The sequence below is a fragment of the Macrosteles quadrilineatus genome, unplaced genomic scaffold (assembly GCF_028750875.1).
Source record: "Macrosteles quadrilineatus isolate MER2022 unplaced genomic scaffold, UCM_ALF_1.0 Scaffold_1__1_contigs__length_201487025, whole genome shotgun sequence".
Lineage (NCBI taxonomy): Eukaryota > Metazoa > Arthropoda > Insecta > Hemiptera > Cicadellidae > Macrosteles > Macrosteles quadrilineatus.
In genome coordinates, this window is record NW_026542594.1 from 94,950,633 (window position 1) to 94,975,201 (window position 24,569).

The following is a 24,569-nucleotide window of genomic DNA, read 5'->3' on the forward strand; positions in this document are numbered from 1 at the left end:
TATGGCTTCTCCAATTATGTAATCAAAAAGATAGGCCCTCTTTTGATATATCCACTTACCATTCTATATAATATGATGATTGAACAAGAAATTTTTCCAGAATGTCTTAAAATATCAGGTACAATACCAATCTTCAAAAAAGGGGAAAAAACTGATCCAAATAATTACAGACCGATATCTCTAATCCCAATTCTTTCTAAAATATTATAACACTGTCTACACCAACAAATTTATTCATATTTTGAAAAAAATAACTTGTTCTGTGACAGTCAGTTTGGTTTTAGATCAAATCTGTCCACAATCAAGGCCTTGGAAAATATAATCACAGATATTTTTAACGGTTGTGATGGTAAAATTAATATGTCTGCAACATTAATTGATTTGGCTAAAGCTTTTGACTCAGTCTCTCATGAAATTCTTATTAAAAAATTGGCTTTTTACGGAGTAGTAGAAAAATCATTAAATCTGTTAAGCTCATATTTAGTGAACCGTTTCCAGCTGGTGCAGGTAAATAATTCAAGATCTAATATGTTAAAAATCAAAATTGGCATACCTCAAGGATCAGTCCTTGGGCCTCTACTTTTTATTGTTTTTATTAATGATTTGCCTTGTTTTGTTCCCTGTAAAACCACTCTTTATGCTGATGATACTACATTCCTCACAAGTGGTCAAAATCTGAACAAAGCACTTGAAGAACGGGATGGGGTGTTAAAGTTGGCTGAAGAGTGGTTTCGGGGAAATGAATTGATTAACAACTCAAAAACAGAAGAAATTCATTTTAACCTTAGAATAAATTCTAATGACAATAAATCAGTAAAATTGCTAGGAATCCATATTGATCAGAAGCTGAATTGGATTGAGCATACAAACTTTTTATGTAGTAAATTGGCTAGAACTGTATTTTTATTTAACAAATTAAAGAACAATGTAAGTGAACAAATTATTCTAAATTGTTACTACGCATTTTTCCATTCTCACCTACAATATGGTGTTCTCTTATGGAGTAACTCTGTAGGAGCCAAAACCGTTTTCAAATGGCAAAGGAAAGCAGTCAGGTGCATTAGAGGAACAATGCCCAGGGAAGATTGCAAAGCAGATTTTAAGGCCCTAAATATCCTAACCCTTCCATCTTTATACATTTTAAATTGCTTATTATACGTAAAAGAGAATATAGACCAGTATAGCATCCGATCTGACATACATAAACATTACACAAGAAATAGCCATCATCTCAACTTACCACTTACAAGACTTACACTTACACACAATAGCTACAAATATCTTAGTATACAATTTTTTAATAAATTGCCCCCTTCTGCAGTAACGATTCCAATAAAAAAATTCAAAACAGTCCTTGATTCATGGTTAAAATTAAAATGTTTTTACTCTGTAGATAAGTTCTTGTCCTTGGAGGTTTTAGATATAAGTTTTTAAATAATTTATTTAAGATCAAGCTTCCTGTTATTTATTATGACTATGTTTAATGCTTTAATGATAAGATGCCATTTGACAATGTCAATTGCTTTTGTAGAGCTGAAAGACAATAAAAAGATTTGATTTGATTTGATTTGACATACTAGGCCAAATAATAATAATCGGCAACCTAGACATCGCTTGCCGCTTGCATCATCCATTTCACTGACAGCGACAGCTGACACTGGGTGATAGTGATAGGTAGTGGTGTGCAGCGAGTGCGATGCATTGAAATTTCAATTCGATGCATCGAATCCCGATTCGATGCAGCATGCATCGATTAGGTCACAATGCAGTTCTATAAAGGGATGTGTCGATTATCGTCATCGATACCACCGATACTTGGACATTGGTATCGGTACCAAGACTCGATTGTCAAAAGTCGATTCCGATGATACCGACACCCGACAGGGATAAGTTGACGCGAAATTTGGATTGAGGATTGTGTATTTTTCTGGACCAGTTAAAAGTTTTAAGTGTGGAAGCATGTATATAAATTTAGTTGAGTAAAGTTTAGTAGTTTAGTTTCAAGATTCTTTGGTAATTACTAAATATAAGTTAGGAATGTGATTAGTTCTATGGATTGAATTTAGTTTAAGTTACAAGAAAAAAGAACACTTATTTCATCCAGTTTAGTTTTTCATTCCAAAAGGTATTAGTTTATTTACAATCACAACAAAACATCTGTCTTAATCAGATGTAAACAAAAAACATTTGTTATATACACTCTCATGGCTTAGCCACACTCCCACGGAACATAAAGAGAATTTTTAAGTCTTACTTTTTTGCGCAAGAGTTTCATCTGTAAAAGCTTTACTTTTCTTCTCAGCATTTTTTTCGTTAGTGTTCTTAGAAATGAAGTTTGAGTTTGGCGATTCATGCTTTTCAAAGGGGTGATAACCTTCGTGCTCTCTTAAAAAAAAAGTTACATTACAAGAAAAAAGAGCACTTATTTCATCCAGTTTAGTTTTTCATTCCAAAAGGTATTAGTTTATTTACAATCACAACAAAACATCTGTCTTAATCAGATGTAAACAAAAAACATTTGTCATATACACTCTCATGGCTTAGCCACATAAGTATTTTATTTTAACATTTATTTACTTTATAGCTACAGTATTAGTTTTGTAATCACGGTTAACAATTTTCATAGCCAACTTAGAAACTATCTAGTTCAGAACAGCGACGGTGCCGGTGACATTGTTTAGCTTCAGCTCATTGCACAACACAATCTACATTTCAAGATGTCAGACTCAACTCATGAGACAACCGACGCGCGAATGTCCTGCCAACACGAAATTAATTATACTAAACAATGTCTGTATCAATAAGTCAGACATTTAGATGTATTTTTTTTATTTTTAGTATAAAATAAATAACCTAAACACGTCAAAATGTGCAGTTTCATAACTGCATTATACGCATCATTAGAAAAATTATTTTCAGCCATTAAACTTTAACATCGTCATCGTCGTATGGTTAGGCTTGATTTATATTATATTGCACCAAAAAGTAGGTCCATATTTATCTGTACTATCTACCTGATTAAAGAGTTTAGTGAAGTTTTAAGTGCTGCTATGACATAATGTATTTATTGAAAAATATCATAAGCCTTAGTCCATGTCGATTTTGTAATGTTATAACGAATGGTGAATGTTGACAATAAAAGTATGTAACAACAGTTCTCATTTGGTCAGGAGGCGACAATGGACTACCATGTCAGCCAATCGACTTTCGTGTTTCAATGGAGCAAATGATGATTGCTTAGACATCGTTTTATGTGCTTATTGTGGGTGGGAAGGGTATTGATAATTATTGAGATTCGAGATCCGATATGTAGTACGTGTTCGTTTATACATAATGAGTATTAAAGTATAAAAAACTAGGTTAGTTACAGACAGGTTCAAAACATCGATTGTTCCGATCCATTGTTGACACCCCCGCACGGAGGTTATAGTGACGTCGTGCATAAGGGCCAGGCAGGCCGGTTCACAGTGAATCCATTCTGCCGAACCATACTCTTGGTATCATCGGGAACATAGTCAAACACTTTTGTTACTAAATAAAACTATAGCATGTTTTATAAAAGCACTCTTTTGGTTTGGAGATTGGAGATGGTCCCAAAACATAATCTTTATTGTAGGCTAAAAGTAAAACCTATCTATTGCCATACTTTTCTCCACAGACGTCGACTTATTCTACAATGTCTTTAAAAAATACCAGTTTTCAGTCAAAATACTTCTGTAAAAATTGACAATGTGTTGTTTTAGCACAGTCATTCCTTCACCACGATCGTTTTTACTCACTAGAGAAAAGACTCTCCTTACAAAAAGTGTTTATAGGCCAAGATGTATGTATTTTTTTTTTAAAGTATAACTGCAATTGCTTTTAAAAATAAATACAAAAACTGTCAAATGACTTAGATTAATACTTATAAGCCTATTTATAAATTAGAGGAAACTTTATTAGATCTCATCATAGTCAAATTCAAACATTTACTGTGTTTTAAAATAATTAACACTCAGAAACTTTTGTGTAGCCTAATGGAAATCTGCAAGCGACTGATGCTGACGGTGAGGGAGGGCATGTGAACCAGGCTTTTAGAGCAAACTTTCTCTTTTTCTACCCCATGTCCCGTTAGACGGTGGGCGGGGCTTCACACGAATAAACACTCAGTTCATTCATTCACAGTAGGGAATAGTTTTTGTGGCAGTGACGTATGTCTCTTGTCTGCTCTTAATGGCTTACACGTAGATTTCTTTCGAGAAATTTTAAGTGATAATCTTTATTAAAAATAAGTGAAAACTGTTGACAGTTTCAAGGAAGAAAAGTTAAGAAAAGTGTTAAAAATAAAAAGGTTGTTTGATTAGTTATTCTGTATTTCAAAAATATCCTCATTTATGAATGTGTTTTCAGCTAGACTTGGTGACTTTTTCATAGTTAAACAAATTTTGAAGATATATAATTGTTTTTCATACAACTAGTGAGCAACTGTCATTATATAGGAAGTTCGTTTTTTTACTCTCTTAGGGAAAAAACTTACAGAGTATTTGTAGGCCAAGATGTAAGTAATTTTTTTTTTTTAATTTATAGCTTAATGAGTTAACTAAGACAATTGATGCAATTTCAAATAAATACAAAAACTGACAAATGACAGATAAATACTTATAGGCTATAAGCCTATTTATAAATTAGAGGAAAATTTATTAGATCTCATGCTTTAGTCAAATTCAAACATTTACAGTAGGCCTATTAAATTCAAACATTTACAGTAGGCCTATTTTAAAATAAACACTTAGGCTAGTTCCATATTTTTGCAATTGTTTTTTGCAATTAATAATAAACCTTTAACACCAAAATATAAGTTTGATACACATACATATAAGGTTTTTTTATGGTATAACAGTTTACAATATTATTAGTGGAAGAAACTGTGCAAAAAAGATAGGTATCGGAAGTATCGGTATCGATAGCTATCAAGAGTACTTTGGTGGTATCGGTATTGACAATTTTTGGTATCGGCCCATCTCTAGTAATTGCCAAATGGAGAACTGATTGTAGCAAGGGAAAGTAAATTTAGAACAAGGAAAAATCAGCTGATGGGTTTTTCAGAGATTAGGAAACAACTTTCTTTGTTGTCAGTTTTGTTCAAGGAAAGATTCAGGCCAGGGTTTTTAACTGTAGAATAAAGAGGGATAGCAGCTAGTTTACCTTCAAAAAAGTATAGAACACAAACAGGATAAAAAAACACAATATTTCATCCCTAGGAGTGACTTATAATTTGTGAAATTTAATACCTACCAGTTGTTATTGATAAAAGCTAATTTCTGTACGGAGTGATGACAAATTAATAATTTTGAGTTGGCCAAATCACTAAGCCATAATATCCCCACATAAACGGTTTGTTCAAACAAGCCTATAACATTTGCTTGATGGTGATGGCAGGACAATGTGGATTATGATGCGACGAGAGAAGAGAGATCGCCGACACTTCAAACGAATGAGATTCCCTCCATTTGATGATGAAGAGCCGCCACTGGACTACGCTGACAACGTTTTGGACGTTGAACCACTGGAGGCGATACAGATAGAGCTGGACACTGAGGAAGATGCTGCTGTGTACAAGTGGTTCTACGATCACAAGCCACTGGTGGGCACAAAGTAAGTAGGCCTACTTAGATACATAACCTACTATAAGGACTATGTCCATGGGTAACTTTTTATAAATGGCTCTGATTTCAAACATTTGAATACAAATTCCAGACAGTAAATTGTATACGTTGAATTCAAACTAGGAAGGTAAAATAACAACTTTTCTACTGAAATATTTGTGTTTGAATATGTTTATATTTGACAAGTGAAGAATAAAAGGATGTGTAGAGAGAGATAAGTAATATTTTAATAATAGTAATTGCGTTTTTTTATGTTTTTCTATACTCCTTCTCCCAGTACAAAGTTCTTACACAACGTTTGTTTCAGACATGTGAACGGGTCCACATATCGTCGATGGAACTTGTCTCTACCTCAGCTAGCAACATTGTATCGCTTGGCCAATCAGCTGCTAACTGATCTAGTTGACAGCAACTACTTTTATCTGTTTGATCATAAGTCATTCTTCACAGCTAAGGCCCTGAACATGGCCATTCCTGGCGGACCAAAGTTTGAGCCACTCATCAAGGATTCAAATCCTGCGTGAGTAAAATACTTAAGTTACATTAGGTACCGATCTCAACAACTGTAGCTTAATGTTATAAGAGTGCATTTGTGGCGACTAAATTTATTACTTATTATTATTTGGTACAAATTCTCTGATGTGCATTGCTCTTATTGAACAGAGTGCAAGACTTCGGCCTCCGGGGTTCCAGGTTTGAATAGCGCCAATACCTATAGATTTTATCTAAGTGATGCCACAAACTTCTAGCCTAGGCTGGAGTAATGCGAAAGTGATCCCGGGTTAGCCTAGCGTCCTAGGATGTGAAAATAGGGACAAAAACAAAAAATCTGATTATGATTATGTACCGTTTTACTTTAAAATGTCTTTTCAAACCAGTACAAATTTTATTATGTTTTTGGATAGTTGTATTGACACAGAAATTTAATATTATGCAGGTTTTGGTTCTTGTAAATAAGTAAAAAGTCTTTTCGTTTTCATTCCCATTTTTTGATTCCTCACTGGTAGTTAAACCCTAAAAACAAAAGATATTTTTAATTGCCTAAAGAGACAAAGTACAGGGTGTTTTTAAAAGAATGCCGGAATTTTAAACAGCCGTTGCTCGGAGACTATTCAAGATAGTTAAACCATTTTATTCATCAAATTGAAGGGAAAAGAACAACATTTTTTCTCATTCGTTTGTACAATTCAGAATGATTTATCAAAATTAAGATTTTCATCAATCTTATATGAGCGTAAAACTGGCAAAGTCTGTGCGATTAGGGTGATCGGCAGGTTTATCTGATGTCTTACTTAACTGAATCCTTTTAGGCACAAAGGCTTATCTTTTACAGTTAACATCATAAAGTTATTAACTTAGGTTTGTTCAACTGAAAACTTCGTCGGACAATCAATTTTTTCGTGCTTCTGATACAGAATTATCGGATTTCTTCGACTATGTCATTGCTTGTTTTTAGCCGGCCAGGTGAATGTCTTTTCAAAACACTACGGTGCCACGAAACTCATTAAACCAGCTTCAAGTTTCTTTATCATCAAGTAGATTTAAGTTTAGTGCCTTCTGTTACGCGCCGTAAACGTCGTACTGGAGACTGGCGTCAAGCGTATGAGTCACAATAGTGGCCTACCACTGCGCACCTGTTTTGAGCATGCCAAGGTAAAAATGTCGTCCCTTGCTACACGGGATACAAAACTTAGTTGTTTAAGCTTCAATTTGACGTATAAAACGTTTAGTTACCTTGACTAGTACCCAAGCAATCATCATTTAAAATCCCGGCATTGTTTTAAAAACACCCTATATATTCTTACATAAAAATAAAAATAATAAAAAGACCACTGCCTGCCTGCATCCTCCGTACTCACGACAATAAATAGAATAAAATTATAAAAATTAAAGCTATGACTTACCCACAAAGGGGAATATGTGCACTAAGCAATTTCACATTATACAAGACTACTACACTGACCAAATGAGACCGTACCACGTGGTCCGACCCCTTTTATAACCTTGGTTGTGACGTAGGCACTCTGATTATCTTTACATAGGATCGAACTATGAACAGCCAATCAGAGAGCTCACAGTGGTTGCAGGCTTACATCCCTGCGAGAGCATTGACCAGGTGGAGGTTAGATTGCTGGATCAGTATATTCTAACTGACCATGCAGGTGTATGGACTACCTTTAGCTTCAGCACTGACCTGAGTATAAAAAATTTTAAAAAATCAGGTGAGAATAAAATTAAAAAATGCCGATTTCTTTCTGAGGGTAAAATTAACTGTCTCAAGCAATTTCTGGTGGATGCTGGGTGGGGAAGAGTATACACCAATGAAGTTAATAGCTCAGTGAATGTATTTTTAAATATTTTCTCTTTGTATTTAAACATTAGTTGTCCTAAGATCTCTGTTAGTCCTAAGAGCAAGGCTAAGGTTATAAACTGGTTTACTCCTGAGTTGAGTAATATGCGTAGACTCCTACTGCTTATGAATGAATCTTGTTACACGAGACGAGATTGCTTTTTGGCCGAGATTTTTATCAAAACGAGAATAAAAAATAAAAAAAAAATAAAAAAATTAAAAACGCCTGCAGAAAGTCAATGCAATACCCGCAATACAGGAGCGTGTTGTAGTTGCGTTTCCTTTTCGAAGGCGTTCTTATTTAATTAATTCTTTTAATGTAAATATTACTTTAATTCTTTTAATGTAAATATTACTTTCATTATTTTAATAATATTACTTTAATAACATTTGAGAAGTTTTGTTAAGTGTAAGCAGTGTGAGGAATGTTTTATGACTATAAAAAAAGTCAAAACAAGTAACTATTTTATAAAAACTAATATTGCTTTTATTTTATGATTTATTTTATTTAAGGATAAGTTGAACTCTATCCTTGAACTGATATCACCATGTTTCCTAATCGTAGGCATTTTTAATAAGTTAGGCGTGATTAATAAAAAAATGTTATGCTGATGTTATTTAATGAAAGATTGTAAATATTCTTGCCTATTATCATTATTTTAGTATTTAAACAGTCATCTAACAATGTTACAAAATCTGTGATGTGAGTAACCTTGACTACTCAGATTATTTGAAGAATCGTGTTAAGGAAACAGATTCTAGTAATAGTAATTTTAATTTTAATTTAAAACTAGTTGACGAACAAACAATATTGTCTGTGGTTAGTAAACTGAGCAATTCTCGTTCAGAAGATGTCTATGGAATGTTAAACTTTTTGTTGAAGAACATTGTTGATGTAATATTGCAGCCTTTGACTTTTATCGCAAATTCAATTCTTGCTACTGGATGTTTTCCTGATTGCTTGAAAGTTACCAAAGTAATACCTGTTTATAAGAAGGGCGATGTAAACCAACCAGAGAACTATAGGCCAGTAGCAATTGTTCCCATATTGAGCAAGATTATTGAAACATGCATTGTAACCCAACTTAACACATTCGCTGCGGCACGTCAAAGGGCGGGCGTATCTCCAGTGCGGCGCAGCCCTCAGCGTCGAACAAACCCGATTGCTGCGTGTGATTGGCTTTCCAATTTTGGTCTGACAAATAGCAAAGAACGTGCGGGGATGTCCTGCTTTGCAACGAGAGTCGACGTAGTTCGCTAAACACCCACAGATAGCAGCACTGCTTGGAACGTAATACATAAAAAAGTCCAAACACGACTAAACACAAGCCCAAACTAACATAAAGGCAAGCGCAAACTTAAAAATCTGCAAAAAATCGGAGCACGCCCGAACTAAGGAGTGGCGGCAAAAACAGATTTCTATTGTATTTACAGACCACGCTCAGCAAGTAGTAACGTTCTCCGTCAAACACTAGACTCATACTGGCTGCTTTTGTTCCGCCAATTCATTCAAAAATTCCGCCGTGAGCGACACTAACTGGAGCGGCGGATCTGCAAGCGGCGGTAATGACGTAATACTACAGTATGTCCCCCAAGGGCTGACAGAGTTTCAATTCCCTAGTTTGAAAACGGGGACAACTGTAACACCATTTGCTTAACCTTACACAAGGACGTTTTACAGTACAGTATCAGATTTAGTTTGAACTGCCATAAAAATATTTTTTACCAAAATATAGAAATAACAAAATATTTTATACCAAAGGAAAATATACAGGGTTGCCACCAGCCATGAAAACCTTGAAAAGCGTGAATTATGCGTGAATTTAGGTGACCATGAAAAAGTGCGTGAATTATGCGTGAATTTCGTCATTGGACCATGAATTCTCAAAATCATTATTAACAATTCAGCCAAAACCCCTAAATGTGCTGAATCAAATACTCCGTATTAAAACCATTCTCGAAATGAACACCGAGATAAAACGTCAAAGTGGGAGTGTCGAGATAAAAAGTTTTGTTGCCATGGCACGAACAGAAACGATTGCGTAGTTTATTCAAGGTCAAATCCGATCGCAACCGACGTCAGCCGAGTAGTCTAGAGATGGGAATTATCGTTGTTTTCCGGCAACGGTTATAACGATAACGCAGCTGCCCAATAACGTATTGCGGCAACCTGTTATTTCAATAACGATTGCCAGCTCGTTGCCGCTATAAACCGTTGTCCGCCGGTCGGTGTTGCTGTTGCGGCGTTCAGTTATCATTGTCGGTTGATCAGTTCAGTTTTCAGTTGTAATCGGGACTCGGGAGTCGGGCGTTGCCGCGTTGTCCAGACAGGATGCGTTATTCTAGTTCGTTTCAGAAGTTATCGTTGCTCTGGTCTGGTAGCGTTGCGGCAACGGCACTAATGGCAATGCATGTTTTCGTTTTCGTTGTCGCGCGGCTTTCCTGCAACATTGTGTAGATAGATACGTTATTATAATAACAGGGAGTTCTCTGCAACGTGTTGCCGCGATAACGTTGCCGTGGCCGCAACACTGTTATTCATCCTGTTATTCCTGTTATGTTATAACGCCCATCTCTACCACCGAGTTATTGTCTGTGCGAGTACCGATCTACCGATAAAATCGATGCTTTCGGAGCTAAAACATCGATCACATCGATGTTTGTTCCGAGTTTCTCGTCTGTTGTCTGTTCTCTGCACTGTAACAGCCAATTAACCTAAAACCAATACAATTCAGTTACGGAAAACATCAATATTTCATATTTCATTACTTTTGTTGGCCTAAAAGACCGATGTAACAAACCAAATCATCGGTTCGGTAATCTACCATCGATGTAAACAAATAACTTCGAACATCGATAGAAAAGACATCGATGTTTCGAAAACATCGACAATCGGAATTGATGCTCGCTCTCATTCTCTACTCTCTACTCTAGTGTCTAGTGTTCGTGTGGAAGGAAATACAGAGTAACCATAACCTAAAAGTTTTAAACTGATCTGAAACTTAGAAACGAGTCAAACGTTTGAAGTTTGAAGTAGTGGTGGACACTGGACAGTAAGATCACTTGTTGCACTCGTGATTCAGTTTTGTGCTTCTTATAATTGATTACCCAACACTCAGTGGAACAAGTGTTCAGATTAAATATTTTTTATTACTGATATATTATACTTCCGATACTTTACAACGTTAAAATAAGAAGTACCTTGCCTTGCCATAAAGGTCAAAATGGCTTGCGCCGGCTGGAACTTAATCGTCTTCTGTGTTTGTTTTGGTCAAATATGTCGTCATTTCAAACTACTGTCAGTGTTGAGTAAATGTGTTACAACGTGAGATTAAGTTTATTTATTTAGGCCTAAGTTGCAAGAAGTCAATGTTGTGCTGAAAAATGGTGATTTCGTTCTGAGGAAGGTAAATGTAAATGTTTTGTTGAAGCATATAACTAGGTGTTTTCAGTCAATACGAATCTAACTAAGTTTTTAATGAGATGTAAATTTAATTAAATAATTGTTTTAACTGTGATTTAAACCTGTGTAGGCAAATAATAATATATAAACTGATCCAATCTGAAGAAACATCCTCCTAACTAAGTTTATTTTAACCTTTTCTGTAATGTAATTAATTTTTTTTTTTATTACTTAATGTAAGTTAGCCTATGTCTAAACTTACATACATTCCATTACTTTTGTTTCGTTCTTAGCATTAACTAAATATTTATTTACATAATCTTACCTTTTTAGAGTGTTTTTATCAGTCAGTCGGTAACCTTTAATCTTCTCAATAAATAGAAGTTGGTTCAGGCCTAACTTAGCCAAGATTCAGTTTTGGATTACAATGTAGTCTAGCCTACTGTGTTACAGTATAAAGTAATAAATTGCATGTGCGTTTTAGTAGGCCTAGATATGGCCCATTCATTACCAAGTTAACCGTTTCTTGATCATGTTCTTAACATTTGTTTTTATAGTAGCCTATTATCTTAATTTGATGTTTAGACAGTAAAGTTCTTGGCCATTGCTGGATTAACTAAGTTAAACCTTTTATGTTTGGATGCAATGTTTTTTAGGTTAGGCCAAACCTAACTACCAATCCGACTAATTTTTTAATTTACTATTTCGTCTAACGTTTGAATTTATCATTAGGCCTATGATGTTGTTAAATCAGATGTTTCAATTTTTTTTTAATAATTACATCTTATTATCACACACAAGATTTTTATTAATCCTTTTTCATCTGTGATTTTACTTTTTTAGACTGGATAAATTATATTAAATTCTTATTTTTAACTCTAAAATAAACGCATTAAATGTGTTTTATTTGATAGTAGCACACAAAACTATATATTGTCGATAAATTAATGTACAATTCTGAACTAGGCAACACTCTTTTATGGTGAAATTGTGCGAGCATATACCCCATGAATTTTTCAAAACTACCAATGAAAACCTTGAATTATGCATGAATTTTTTTATCTCACTTTGGTGGCAACCCTGATATAGAAATACGACAAATAAAAATAACCTGTTGTAGCATAATATTTTTTCACATTAATCGGTATTGGTGTTTAGTTTTATAAACCGATAATTTACTGCAAGGAACATCGATGCATCTGAATGACGCAATCTCATTGGGTCTTGGCAGAAAGAAAATATCAGTTCCACTTTAAACATCAGTGTTGCCAGATCGATGATAATTGTTGTACTTTTGCAACCGTGGTATTGGCGTAAACAAACTATAAGTATAATTTATTTTCAAATCAGTTTACATAAACATGATTAAAATTAGTCAAACTATTATTTTTTTAACGAAATAAAAGCTATAGCTAGCAATTTTATGATAATTTTACCGACATTTACCATAATGGTGTAATGATAAATATGGCAACGTCAGCCCTGCAAAACAGCTGTTTGATGGGAAAACAAAGCAGAAGCAGAATGAGCAGAATGACTAGTGAGCAGTGAACAGTGACTAGAGAGAGGGAGAGAGAGAGAGAAAGAGAGCAGATAAGGTTACAGCTGGCGTAACAACAAAACAATGCTCCAGGGATGGACGAGATTGGATTTTTAGTTTGAGACGAGATTTTTTATTTCTCATAAAATTTCGAGACGGAATTTCCCTTCTCATACACAACGGGAAATGCACGTTTGGAAATTTTACCTGATTTTGTAACATTGTTAGATGACTGTTTAAATACAAAAATAATGATAATAGGCAAGAATATTTACAATCTTTTATTAAAAAACATCAGCATAACATTTTTTTATTAATCATGCCTAAATTATTAAAAATGCCTACGATTAGGAAACATAGTGATAACAGTTAGGATAGAGTTCAACTTATCCTAAAATAAAATAAATCATAAAATAAAATATTAATTTTGATAAAATAGTTACTTGTTTTGCCTTTTTTTTATAGTAATAAAACATTCCTCACACTGCTAACACTTAACAAAACTTCTCAAATGTTATTAAATAATTAAAGTAATATTTACATTTGAAGAATTAAATTAAATAAGAACGCCTTCGCAAAGGAAACGCAACTACAACACGCTCCTGTATTGCGGGTATTGCATTGACTTTCTGCAGGCGTTTTTAAATTTTATTTTTTTTTCTCGTTTCGATAAAAATCTTGGCCAAAAAGAAATCTCGTCTCGTGTAACGAGATTTAAAATTTCCTGAAATTTCGAGACTTGACCATCCCTAGATTGGAGTGATTGAAGTTATGTCAATGTCAGTTTTGAATGTTTTTACTTTGAAGTGAATTTGTAACTTAAAATAAAACTGATTTTGTTTGTGGAAGTTTAATAGCAAGTAAAATAAACATATTCTGTTTGTGATTTTGATTGTGCAATTTTCAAACATGAAAACAACAGTTTGAATTGTAACTTAACCTAGAAAATGTGAGTTTATAAAGAAAGGCCAAATAGGCTATACCGGGCTACAGTGAAATGTGTTTTATTTTAAATCATGTGGGATTTTATTTCGAGATAATAGGCCTACTATGTTTTTGTTTGATATTTTCAGTCTGTCAGAGACGAGTGACTTGATCATTTTTATAGTACTGAGTGAAGAGGATAGCCCTAACTTAGTAGGCTACCCATAACCTTCAAACTTAAGACAGATGAAGTGCTTATCTAAGTGATTATTTTAAACTACCTAATTGCATATTGATGTTTTTAACTTGTGATACAATATGTAGTTTGATATTAGTTTTCTGTTTTATAAATAAATTTATTTTTATAAATTCTGTTTCTTATTTGAATTGAAATTATTATTAAAGTTACCTTATTAAGTTAGTTAGTTCAAGGTTGATTATCATGTTAGCGAGGAGGAATTAAAGGCAAGAAAAAATAAAACACACAATAACAAGTGATGTGTAGGCCTAAATAATTTAAAAATTATTTAAATGCTGCAGCCATTAAGTAGTCTGGGCCAATTTTTTTATTAGGCCTAAGGTAGGAGGTGCTAATAATTAGTAACCATATAACTTAGAAAATTTGGTATAATTACTTAAACTACCTATTTAGGCCTAGGCAGGGTTTAGGCTAATATGAAATTTGTTTCAGCCAAATGCTGCGAACTCTCTACAAAGACAAAAACTAAGTTAACTGTAGAAAAAATATTATTCAATAACTTAAGCATTTAAAACAAAAAGTTCCAGTAGGCTAATATTAAATTTGTTTGAACATTACATCTTTCAATTTTATTTGTAGAAAATTGACCATAGGCCTAAAACTTAGCCTGCAAAACAATGTAAACCTAGCATTTTTAAGTTGTGAATAGCAAGATGCTAAAAATACTACCGCAGCTTAAACCCTGGGCCTAGGCCTACTTAACGCGCAACTACTCGACTCGACTCGATACTCGAGTTTTTACTCAAATACTCGACTTGACTTGAAAAATCACTACTCGCCCACCCCTAGTTGGGAGGAACATGTAAATAATTGTCACGTGTCACTTGTTTGTTAAGAAAGTTATGGTCTTTTGTGTGCTCAGAAGTAATTATTATGGTAAATTTTGGTCTTTTTCACACCCATCTCAACTATGGTGTCAGATTATGGGGAAATTCAGCTGCTGCCAAAACCGCCTTTGTTAGGCAAAAAAAGGCTTTAAGAGCAATGTTTGGTTTAGATGCAGAGGCCTCATGCCGTAACCTTTTCCCTAATCTTGGTATACTTACTCTCCCTAGTTTGTTTATCTTTCACAATCTTTGTTTTGCCAAGAAGAATATTGAAAAGTTTAATACAAACTCATCTGTCCATTCCTATAACACTAGGCAAAGAGACCACATAGCTAGGCCTAGTATTAGATTGCAAAAATATTTCAACAGTCATAGTTACCATCAGATTTTATTTTACAACAAATTGCCTTTAGATATAAAAATGTTACCATTTAAGAAATTTTGTACCACTGTTTGTAAGTTGCTTAAAGATAAGGCATTTTATTCAACTGAGGAATTTTTAAATCATGTATTGTAATGTTGATTTACTTTGACTTTCTATAAAAAATTATATGTTGACGAAGCCTATTGTAACTGTGTTATCTAATGGCAAATAAATTCTTGATTCTTGATTGATTGATTGATCAAGATTTGGCAAAACTAATAAGTTTACTGCTTTACTAAATGACAATATTTTAAAATATAAACTTCATAAAATTGTTACAATTACAATATATTTTATGAAGATAGTGCAATAAATGAATGCCTAATATTAGAGGTGTGCAGATAATCTCAATTTTCTAGCATAGTTGACGTTCCAGTGCTATCTCCATTTGGATGTTTTCAGTCTACGACCATTTTGTTTTGTAAAAAGCAAGAGCGGTTCCCTGATTCTGTTTACAAATTTCCCCCCAAAAAACAAAATTTTGCCATTTCTTTACAAGTTTAACATTTCGCTGCAGTGGTGTGCGCCGTAACTACACGGCACTCCTAGCGGTGGACGTTGGAACTTGTTTTAACCGCAGCACTGCTGTCGGTCTATAATTATTCTATTTGTCTATGCCGTAATTAGGGATGGTCAAGTCTCGAAATTTCGGGAAATTTTCGTTAAATTTTAAATCTCGTTACACGAGACGAGATTTCTTTTTGGCCGAGACTTTTATCGAGACGAGAATAAAAAAAAAAAAAAAAATAAAAAAAATTAAAAACGCCTGCAGAAAGTCAATGCAATACCCGCAATACAGGAGCGTGTTGTAGTTGCGTTTCCTTTGCGAAGGCGTTCTTATTTAATTAATTCTTTAAATGTAAATATTACTTTAATTATTTTAATAATATTACTTTAATAACATTTGAGAAGTTTTGTTAAGTGTAAGCAGTGTGAGGAATGTTTTATTACTATAAAAAGTCAAAACAAGTAACTATTTTATTAAAAATTAATATTGCTTTTATTTTATGATTTATTTTATTTTAGGATAGTTGAACTCTATCCTAACTGATATCACTATGTTTCCTAATCGTAGGCATTTTTAATAAGTTAGGCGTGATTAATAAAAAATGTTATGCTGATGTTTTAGCGAATTTCCCTATAGGGAAGTAACTATTACCGTAGGTCTCATGGTAAGACTTAGGCCCGGGACCGATTTACTTTTTCATTTTAATGTCCCCAGAGGCCAAAAACACCATTCATTCAAATTTTTATATATGTATATATATATATGTGTCCGTGAACACGATAACTTGAGTAATTTTTATCCGATTTTGATGAAATTTGGTTTGAAGGTGTAAGGCGGGATAAACTTGAATGAGTTTGCGATCCAGCATGATCGGACCATGGGAACAGGGTTTTATGGGGTAAAAATTGGTTTTTCTCACTTTTTACCCTCAAAACACAAAATTTCCCAATTTTTCTCTAAACCTTCTTAAAGAGCTTAAAAAAACAAACAATTCAGTATATCAAAGTGTTTTTGTACGGTTATTGGTTACGGAGAAAACTAAAAAAATGGTAAATTTAAAATTCCCATGTTATTTTAATGGAGAATATTGTAAAATGTTGTAGTTTGCTTGTTTATGGATATATTTTGATCAAACTTGGCAAATTTATTTATTTTATAGTAAGCTATCAATATTTTACTAAAAACACACTACTTTATTAGTTTCCTTGTAGCAGCAAACCTAGGTACTCGTTAAACCTAATGTTATTTAAATAGATCAATTGAAAATCAATTCGGCCAAATGGAAATTCGCTTAGACGGCAGGTTTGCTGCGGCGGGGGTATTTTAATAAAAGATTGTAAATATTCTTGCCTATTATCATTATTTTTGTATTTAAACAGTCATCTAACAATGTTACAAAATCAGGTAAAAATTTTGAACGTGCATTTCCCGTTGTGTATGAGAAGGGAAATCCCGTCTCGATCTCGTCTCGAAATTTTATGAGAAATAAAAAATCTCGTCTCGTCTCGTCTCAAACTAAAAATCCAATCTCGTCCATCCCTAGCCGTAATACAATTTTGTTTGCATCCATACGAAAATTGGGTTATTTGTAGTTAGTTATGTTTCAGTGAATTCAAGTAAAATATTGTATAAAAAATATGTATGTATAAAATGCTATTTTGTATAAAATGTAAAAAAGAAAATGACACACGTTGGATTTTGCATTGTGATAGGATTTTGTGTTTTCGTGTACGTTTCAGTAGTGTTTCAGGGAATTAAAGTAAAATATTGTAATGTTATTGTATCATTTTTGTAATTATTAAGATGCCTCGCACACACAATCAAAATAATAGGGATGTGAAGAGAAATTGTCGTTTTCACCCTCATCAACTATATCAAATAAATCACGAATTTTTAAGTCACGAAGAGATGCAGGCTGTTAGTTAAAATTAATGATATTTAAATGGGAAATAAATCTGACAATTTGAAGGGAATAATTTAGTGGAATTCCAGCCAGGTAAATGGAAATTCGCTTAATCTGCAGGTTTTGCTGCGGTGTATTTCACCATTAATATGTTCTTAGTACCCTATGTATTATTCAATTCAACAGTTTTGGAATTTATAAAGGTGGCAGCTTACTGATAATGAATGCTTAATTTCAGTGATGAGGACTGGAATGAATTTAATGACATCAACAAGATCATTATTAGACAACCCATCAGAACTGAGTACAGGATTGCTTTTCCCTACTTGTACAACAACTTGCCCCACTATGTACATTTATCCTGGTGAGTTACTTAACTGCTCATTCTACTTTTTTAGTGTTTTATTTTCAATTACCATTGTTTCTCTTAAATCCTAATCTAGGACTTCTTCAGAAAATAGGTTGAAGAGAGTTCAGTGTCTGAAGTCAAACATTAAATTCAGCCATCGAGTCATTAAATTCAAGCCATCTTCTCTTTAACCTACTATTTAAAGAAGTCCTACCTATATTAAGTCGTAATGTCAATGTGTTTTGTGACTTTTCATTCTGTTTCTATTAGCCTTTGGACTCTAATTTTCTCAGGGAAGCTAGCTGAGCTCTATTCCATTTAAAAAATCCTTGTATTTAAATTTAAATAAAGAGTTCTTTTACTGGAAATCAGGCACAGAAGTCGAAACAACCCATATAAGCTACTAGTAATACAGACATCCAAAACATAAAAAAAAAAATTAAACTTTTTATGTGTTGTCTTGAGGTAAGTAGATAGGCTTGGAAATTATAAAGCTTTATCTGTACTTCTAGACATATAGAAACTGTGGATGTGTTCGTTAGTTTCTAGAGTGTGAGAACTAATTGCTGATACCACAAACATTATTAATTTGTTGAAATATGACTAGGAATTTGGTGTTTGCAGGTCAGCCAACTAAACCTGCATGTTCTAATCATGAGCCAAGAGTATAATGCCATCTTAATTTTGTATTTTAAACTAAAAAACAAACTTGCTTCATGGTTTTTATTGCTAAAACCATGACATTTAGTGATGAAAAATCTCTCCCGATGTGATAAACAAAAATGCCTTAGATAAATAATAATTAATAAATGCCATATATATATTTAGGCTATATTGTATACAGAAAAAACCAACAAGTCGAAAAAGAGAAAAGAAAACATTAGTTTTTAAGTCTACCTTACTCAACTAAATTAAAAAAAAAGCATATAGGAAAATATTTAATAACCAAAATTACAAATTTATGATACAGAACAAGAAACAATTTATTTGATTTAATTAACAAATTTTCACAATCAAACAATAACACAACAGACACATCTTGCATATACAAATTAAACTGCAGTTCCTGCTCGTAATTCTACTTTGGCCAAACAGGACGAAATTTTCAAAGTAGATACAAATAACATACTCAAGTTATTAAATGGAACAACAGAACAATACAAAAATCTACATTTGCAGGACATATTTTTTTCTACACACCACACATATAAAAGTTATAACAAAAACATTACCATACTAGAAAAAAGGAACCAAAATGAACATAAAAGGAAATTTCCACATATATAAACACTACAAAGAGGATTGACACAACACTTTAAATATAGTACACACACAAACCCCCAATCCTATATTTAACAAAATTATAAGTATTAGAAAAACCAATAACAATTAAACATTCAATCACAAGTTAACAAAATTAACAGCTGTATTTATTCATAACATATTTTTTTTTGTTTGGAATGAGGTAAACACTTGAAGATATCATTACAGACGAAACATGTTCTGTAATTTTTTTTTTATAAAAAAAGGAAAAAAAGGGTTATTGTATATATTAGCTATTAATATATACTAGCGGTCGTCCAGTGGTCGAAATTCGACCAAAAGTATGTAATATACAGACTTCTGTATTTTCACCCCACACTGTAAATTAAACATGTGATTGGAGTTTCTTCCATTTGTTTTGATTTTCTGTTTATATTTCGTTGTTATTTCGTCACCCCATAAGATCCATGTTAAAATTTTCAAATTTTCAAACTAATATTTTGTGCTTATTTTTGAGCCTATTTTAATTAGTAAAGGGATTCTGCACATCTACAGGAAAATATCTTTTCAACGGTATGCGTAGATTTTCCCTGCGATGCACACGAGCTGAGAAAAAAGGTTTTAAAGAAACATGCTTGCCTATTAATAAATAGATAGATACAGGGTGTCCCGGAACTCTCTACCAATATTTTAGGGCATTGTTCCTGGGTAGTTAACATACCTAAATACCATATTTAAATTGCCCGGAAGTCCTTAGTTACTCACACAGCCGCCATTTTGTTTTTTTAAGTTATTCATTTTTTTCTAAGGAATGGTTAAACATACGAAATTGAAACTTTGCACAATCATTTATGGCAACTAGACAAAACTACCAAAAAATTATGACGATTTTTAAAATTTGTAAAACAAAATGGCGGCAATTTAAAATTTTGTTTCTTAAATAACTCAAAAACCGTTGATTTTACAAAAATTTTACAAGGATAACTTTTTTAAGGCAATTTTATCACAAATCGATTAACACCTTAATTTTGAAGATTGGACAAGTATTAACTGAGATATGGTAGTTTTAGTGATACGTGACCGCTTTCAGCATGCGCTGCAACTAACCTCCAGCGGTTACGTATTTAAATACGATATTTAGGTATGTTAACTACCCAGGAACAATGCCCTAAAATATTGGTAGAGAGTTCCGGGACACCCTGTATATATATAAAGTTTAAGTTAGGATAGGCCTAGTTGACAAAATATTTCGAACACCTTCGTAGTTAACCAAGCTTTTCCGTGAACATCAAAACCAAATCAATATCTTATAATAATACAGTTCTACTGGATGGATTTTATTAATTGATGTGCCGTTGAAAAGATCAATCACTGTAGAATGGCAAATAGTTATCAAAGTTTGTTTTTGTTAGGATTTATAGTAAAAAATAAAAAAATAAACATGCTTTCCATAAAAAATACATCGAAAATGGGGGTTTTAACAATCTTTGTTTGGAAGCAACTATTGGCTGCTTATTGCGTATTTTCAGGAAATGCATAATAGTAATTTTTCGGAAATGTTATTCTCTTTCAGAATATTACTTTTCACTTTGGCCCATTTCCTCACCATTTAAAAGTTATTTTTGCAAAAAGCTAAGTACGGTAACCTCCAAATTTATAGTGGTGAGAAAATAGTTAGTTACAACTAACTTAGTTACAGTTAACTTAGTTCAACTAATTAATCTAAAGTTCTACTGGATTGATTTTGTTAGTTAATGTTAGAAAGCTTAATTTGTGTAGATTTGCAAATAATTATGAAAGTTTTGTTTGCGAATGGGTTTTCCGGTATGCATCATCTGATCATATGGGACATGTATTTTTCTTGAGACTGTTGTATTTAACCGCAGCGGGCTCTGTTGGTAATATATATATATGTTTTTCTTTAAATTTCAGGTACCACGCTCCAAATGTTGTTTACATCAAAACTGAAGATCCAGATTTGCCTGCTTTCTATTTTGACCCTCTCATTAACCCCATCTCTCATCGTCACTCACTCAAGGTATCTTTACTAGGATTTAAAACTTAGTTTTAACTTTAAGCGATTCAAGACAGTCTATATGTATACAATGGATACATGTGTTAGATAAAACTTATAGAAATTAATTTGGAATGTATATGTTTACTAAACCTGATTGACTAATTCTCTTTTAAAAAAAGCTCCATCCATATTCTCCTTGTTGATTTCTAACTTGTTTGTACTTTTGCCTTGTTTCGCAGGTGGTTGAACCCTTGCCAGAAGATGATGAAGAGTTTGAACTGCCAGAGGAAGTACAACCGTTCCTCCAAGAGACACCGCTCTACACTGACAACACAGCCAATGGCATCTCTCTTTTGTGGGCTCCTCGTCCTTTCAACCTCAGATCAGGTGAGAATGAGGAAAAGGATAATTATCATTTCAAATTGTTTTTCAAATTAAATTATAGTCATAATTTCAAGAGCAATAGGATTTGTATATCCAGAGTGTATAATTCCTTGTATATAGCCTATAATTTTGTTTTGTCATACACATTGTTTTTGTAACATAATTGTTGTATATTTTTTTAGTTAGTTATATTGACCTGAGTTACTTTGTAAAACAGTTGTTGTACTGAAAGACGCTCGGAAATAAAGGCATTTTTATTTATTAATTTTATTTATTTCTCCTTTACATGGAACCTCTCCATAGCGTTTCAGTTAGTTGACAACATATTTTATAGCACCACCGTAAATAACCACGCTAATTTATTATTTAGGCCGTTGCAGGCGTGCCATTGATGTTCCATTGGTCAAGAGCTGGTATCGAGAACACGTCCCACCTGGCCAACCTGTCAAAGTGCGAGTTAGCTACCAGAAGCTGCTCAAGTACTATGTTCTGAATGCCCTAAAGCACCGTCCGCCAAAGCCTCAAAAGAAGAGGTAAGTTTAGTCGTGGTACAGCTGCTGTCGGTTGTTTCTCTTTTGAACAGGATATGGCCTATTGAGAAGAGGTCAAGTAACAAATAGAGTTTACTTAAAAGAACAGTAGGTTATATTACAAAAAAAAAAAAAAACTGTTTCTCAAATAATCCCTCTCAGGGGTTAGCAAAAACCAATTCAATTTTATAAATATTTAATTCTTTGACTATTGTTACTCAATAATCTAATATCAATAACATTTTTAAGTCTTTAAGTTTTGGGACTCTACAGTATTTTTAAACTAAGTTTAATATCTTATAGTGAGGATAAAAATAACACAACAAATAATAGGGTATTTAATCCTAGTTTAAAGTGAAATCTTTTAATAAAGTTTTACCGTTTACATGTATTGTTTTTATATTGTTCTATCCCCACTTGTTGATGTTATGTAATTTAAATCCATTAAAATTTTTTTTATAAATTTCACTCTACTTCTGCAGGTATTTGTTTCGATCGTTCAAGTCGACAAAGTTTTTTCAAACAACAACTTTAGACTGGGTAGAAGCGGGACTCCAAGTGTGTCGCCAGGGATACAACATGCTCAATCTCCTGATCCATCGAAAGAACCTCAACTACCTTCACCTTGACTATAACTTCAATCTGAAGCCTGTCAAGACCCTCACCACCAAGGAAAGAAAGAAGTCTCGCTTCGGAAATGGTCAGTGTCATGTCGCAAATATTACGTTATTCTTTCAATCTTATTAGTTGTTTTAGCATTTTAAACATACATATATATATATACTAGCAGAGTACCCGTCCTTCGTACGGGGTTGGCATATAGGAATAAAATGCTTATTGCAGTTATACTCAAGCTTTGCATTTTCAATGGGGGAGGACACAGTTTGATAAAATTTGCTTCTTTAAATTTACTGTATACATAGTATTACACATCTACCATAGCCATAATGTTCTACCTCTTCACCTAAACCACCTAAACAATAGAGAAAACTTAATTATTCAAAATTTGCAAAATATCACAAATTATTTATTAAATTAAAAACATAAACAACCTGTAAACAATCCTACTTTGACAGTTCTCATTGCGTATCACAGCTTTTTGTGGCTGCTTAGTTCAAATTAGCTGTTTTCGTAAATGAAAAAATAAAATAATAGTGCTGCGCCCTGTTGGTAAATGGTATAACTTTTTAATGCTTTTGCATATTATAGAACCAACGTTTTTAGTTGAAACAGCTGATAAAATTCTTTAATTCCCTTTAAATATGAATACTCATAAGGTTAACATGGGGAACTACAGAGCCACTGGGGCGGAGCCCGAAAGGATTTTTGAGATAAGAATATGTCTATATGTTAATTGGGAATGTGAGCTATCATCGTGCCAAATTTCAGCCCAATCCGTGCAGTAGTTAATGACCTTTTGAGTAATCCGACATAGGTCCGGTCCCATTAGGGTCGGTTAAGAGGGGGTCTACTGTAATTGGTTATTTAGGCTGGAGTTGATACTGGAACAGCATAAGGTTTTGAATGAACAACACTGGTGTTCCCATTTCTTTCCAACACAGATCTATAATCTCAATTTAGTATATAGTTACCATAGAAATTGCCTGAGAATTGGCTGTTCTACAGACATTTCCCTAAACAAATTCACACACACTCACTTACCCACACAATTCACAAAGTCAAGACTACGCTCACGCACAACTAAATAAAACTTAGATGTGTGCGGATATCCGAAAAATCGGTTCGGTTCGGATATCCATATCCGAACCGGGCCCAAATTCGATATCCGACACTATCCGTTATATATCCGACTTTTTCGGATAGACAATATATTTTGACGTTTTGGACAGAAAACTAAATCTCCATAGCCACCATTAGTTTCCCAGGACAAAATTACAGCAATACGTTTCCAACGACCTAACAGCAAACGGCAAAGAAGCCGTATGATGCAATACTGATAACTAGTTTAGTCGTTATCGGCTGTTTTGCTTGATTAGATTCGTCTGGAACGAACAGACATAAAGCAGAAAAGAACTACCATCTATCTCCTGATACTAGGGGCGCTGCGTAATAGGTTTTTTACAGTACTGTTTCAAAGTAGAAAAAATCTAGCCTACTACTGTGATGTTACGTAAACAATAGATTTAATGTTTCCCGAAAAAAAGTCAGAATAGAAACAATAGAAAGGCAACACAATAGAAGGGTGGGAGGGGTTGGGCAATGACCTCGAAAGGAGCGCGGGT

At 33.5% G+C, this 24,569-nt stretch overlaps 1 protein-coding gene across 1 annotated transcript in view; it reads left to right on the forward strand.

The window, feature by feature from the left end:
• Positions 1-24,569, forward strand: part of LOC128990226 (pre-mRNA-processing-splicing factor 8) — a 132,564-nt gene that overhangs the window by 26,654 nt on the left and 81,341 nt on the right. Inside the window, exons 5-11 of the mRNA XM_054412566.1 lie at positions 5,419-5,634; positions 5,953-6,165; positions 18,022-18,147; positions 21,328-21,433; positions 21,652-21,799; positions 22,167-22,329; positions 22,809-23,026. Of these exons, the coding sequence (XP_054268541.1) occupies positions 5,419-5,634; positions 5,953-6,165; positions 18,022-18,147; positions 21,328-21,433; positions 21,652-21,799; positions 22,167-22,329; positions 22,809-23,026 (1,190 nt within the window). The remainder of the gene's footprint in view (positions 1-5,418; positions 5,635-5,952; positions 6,166-18,021; positions 18,148-21,327; positions 21,434-21,651; positions 21,800-22,166; positions 22,330-22,808; positions 23,027-24,569) is intronic.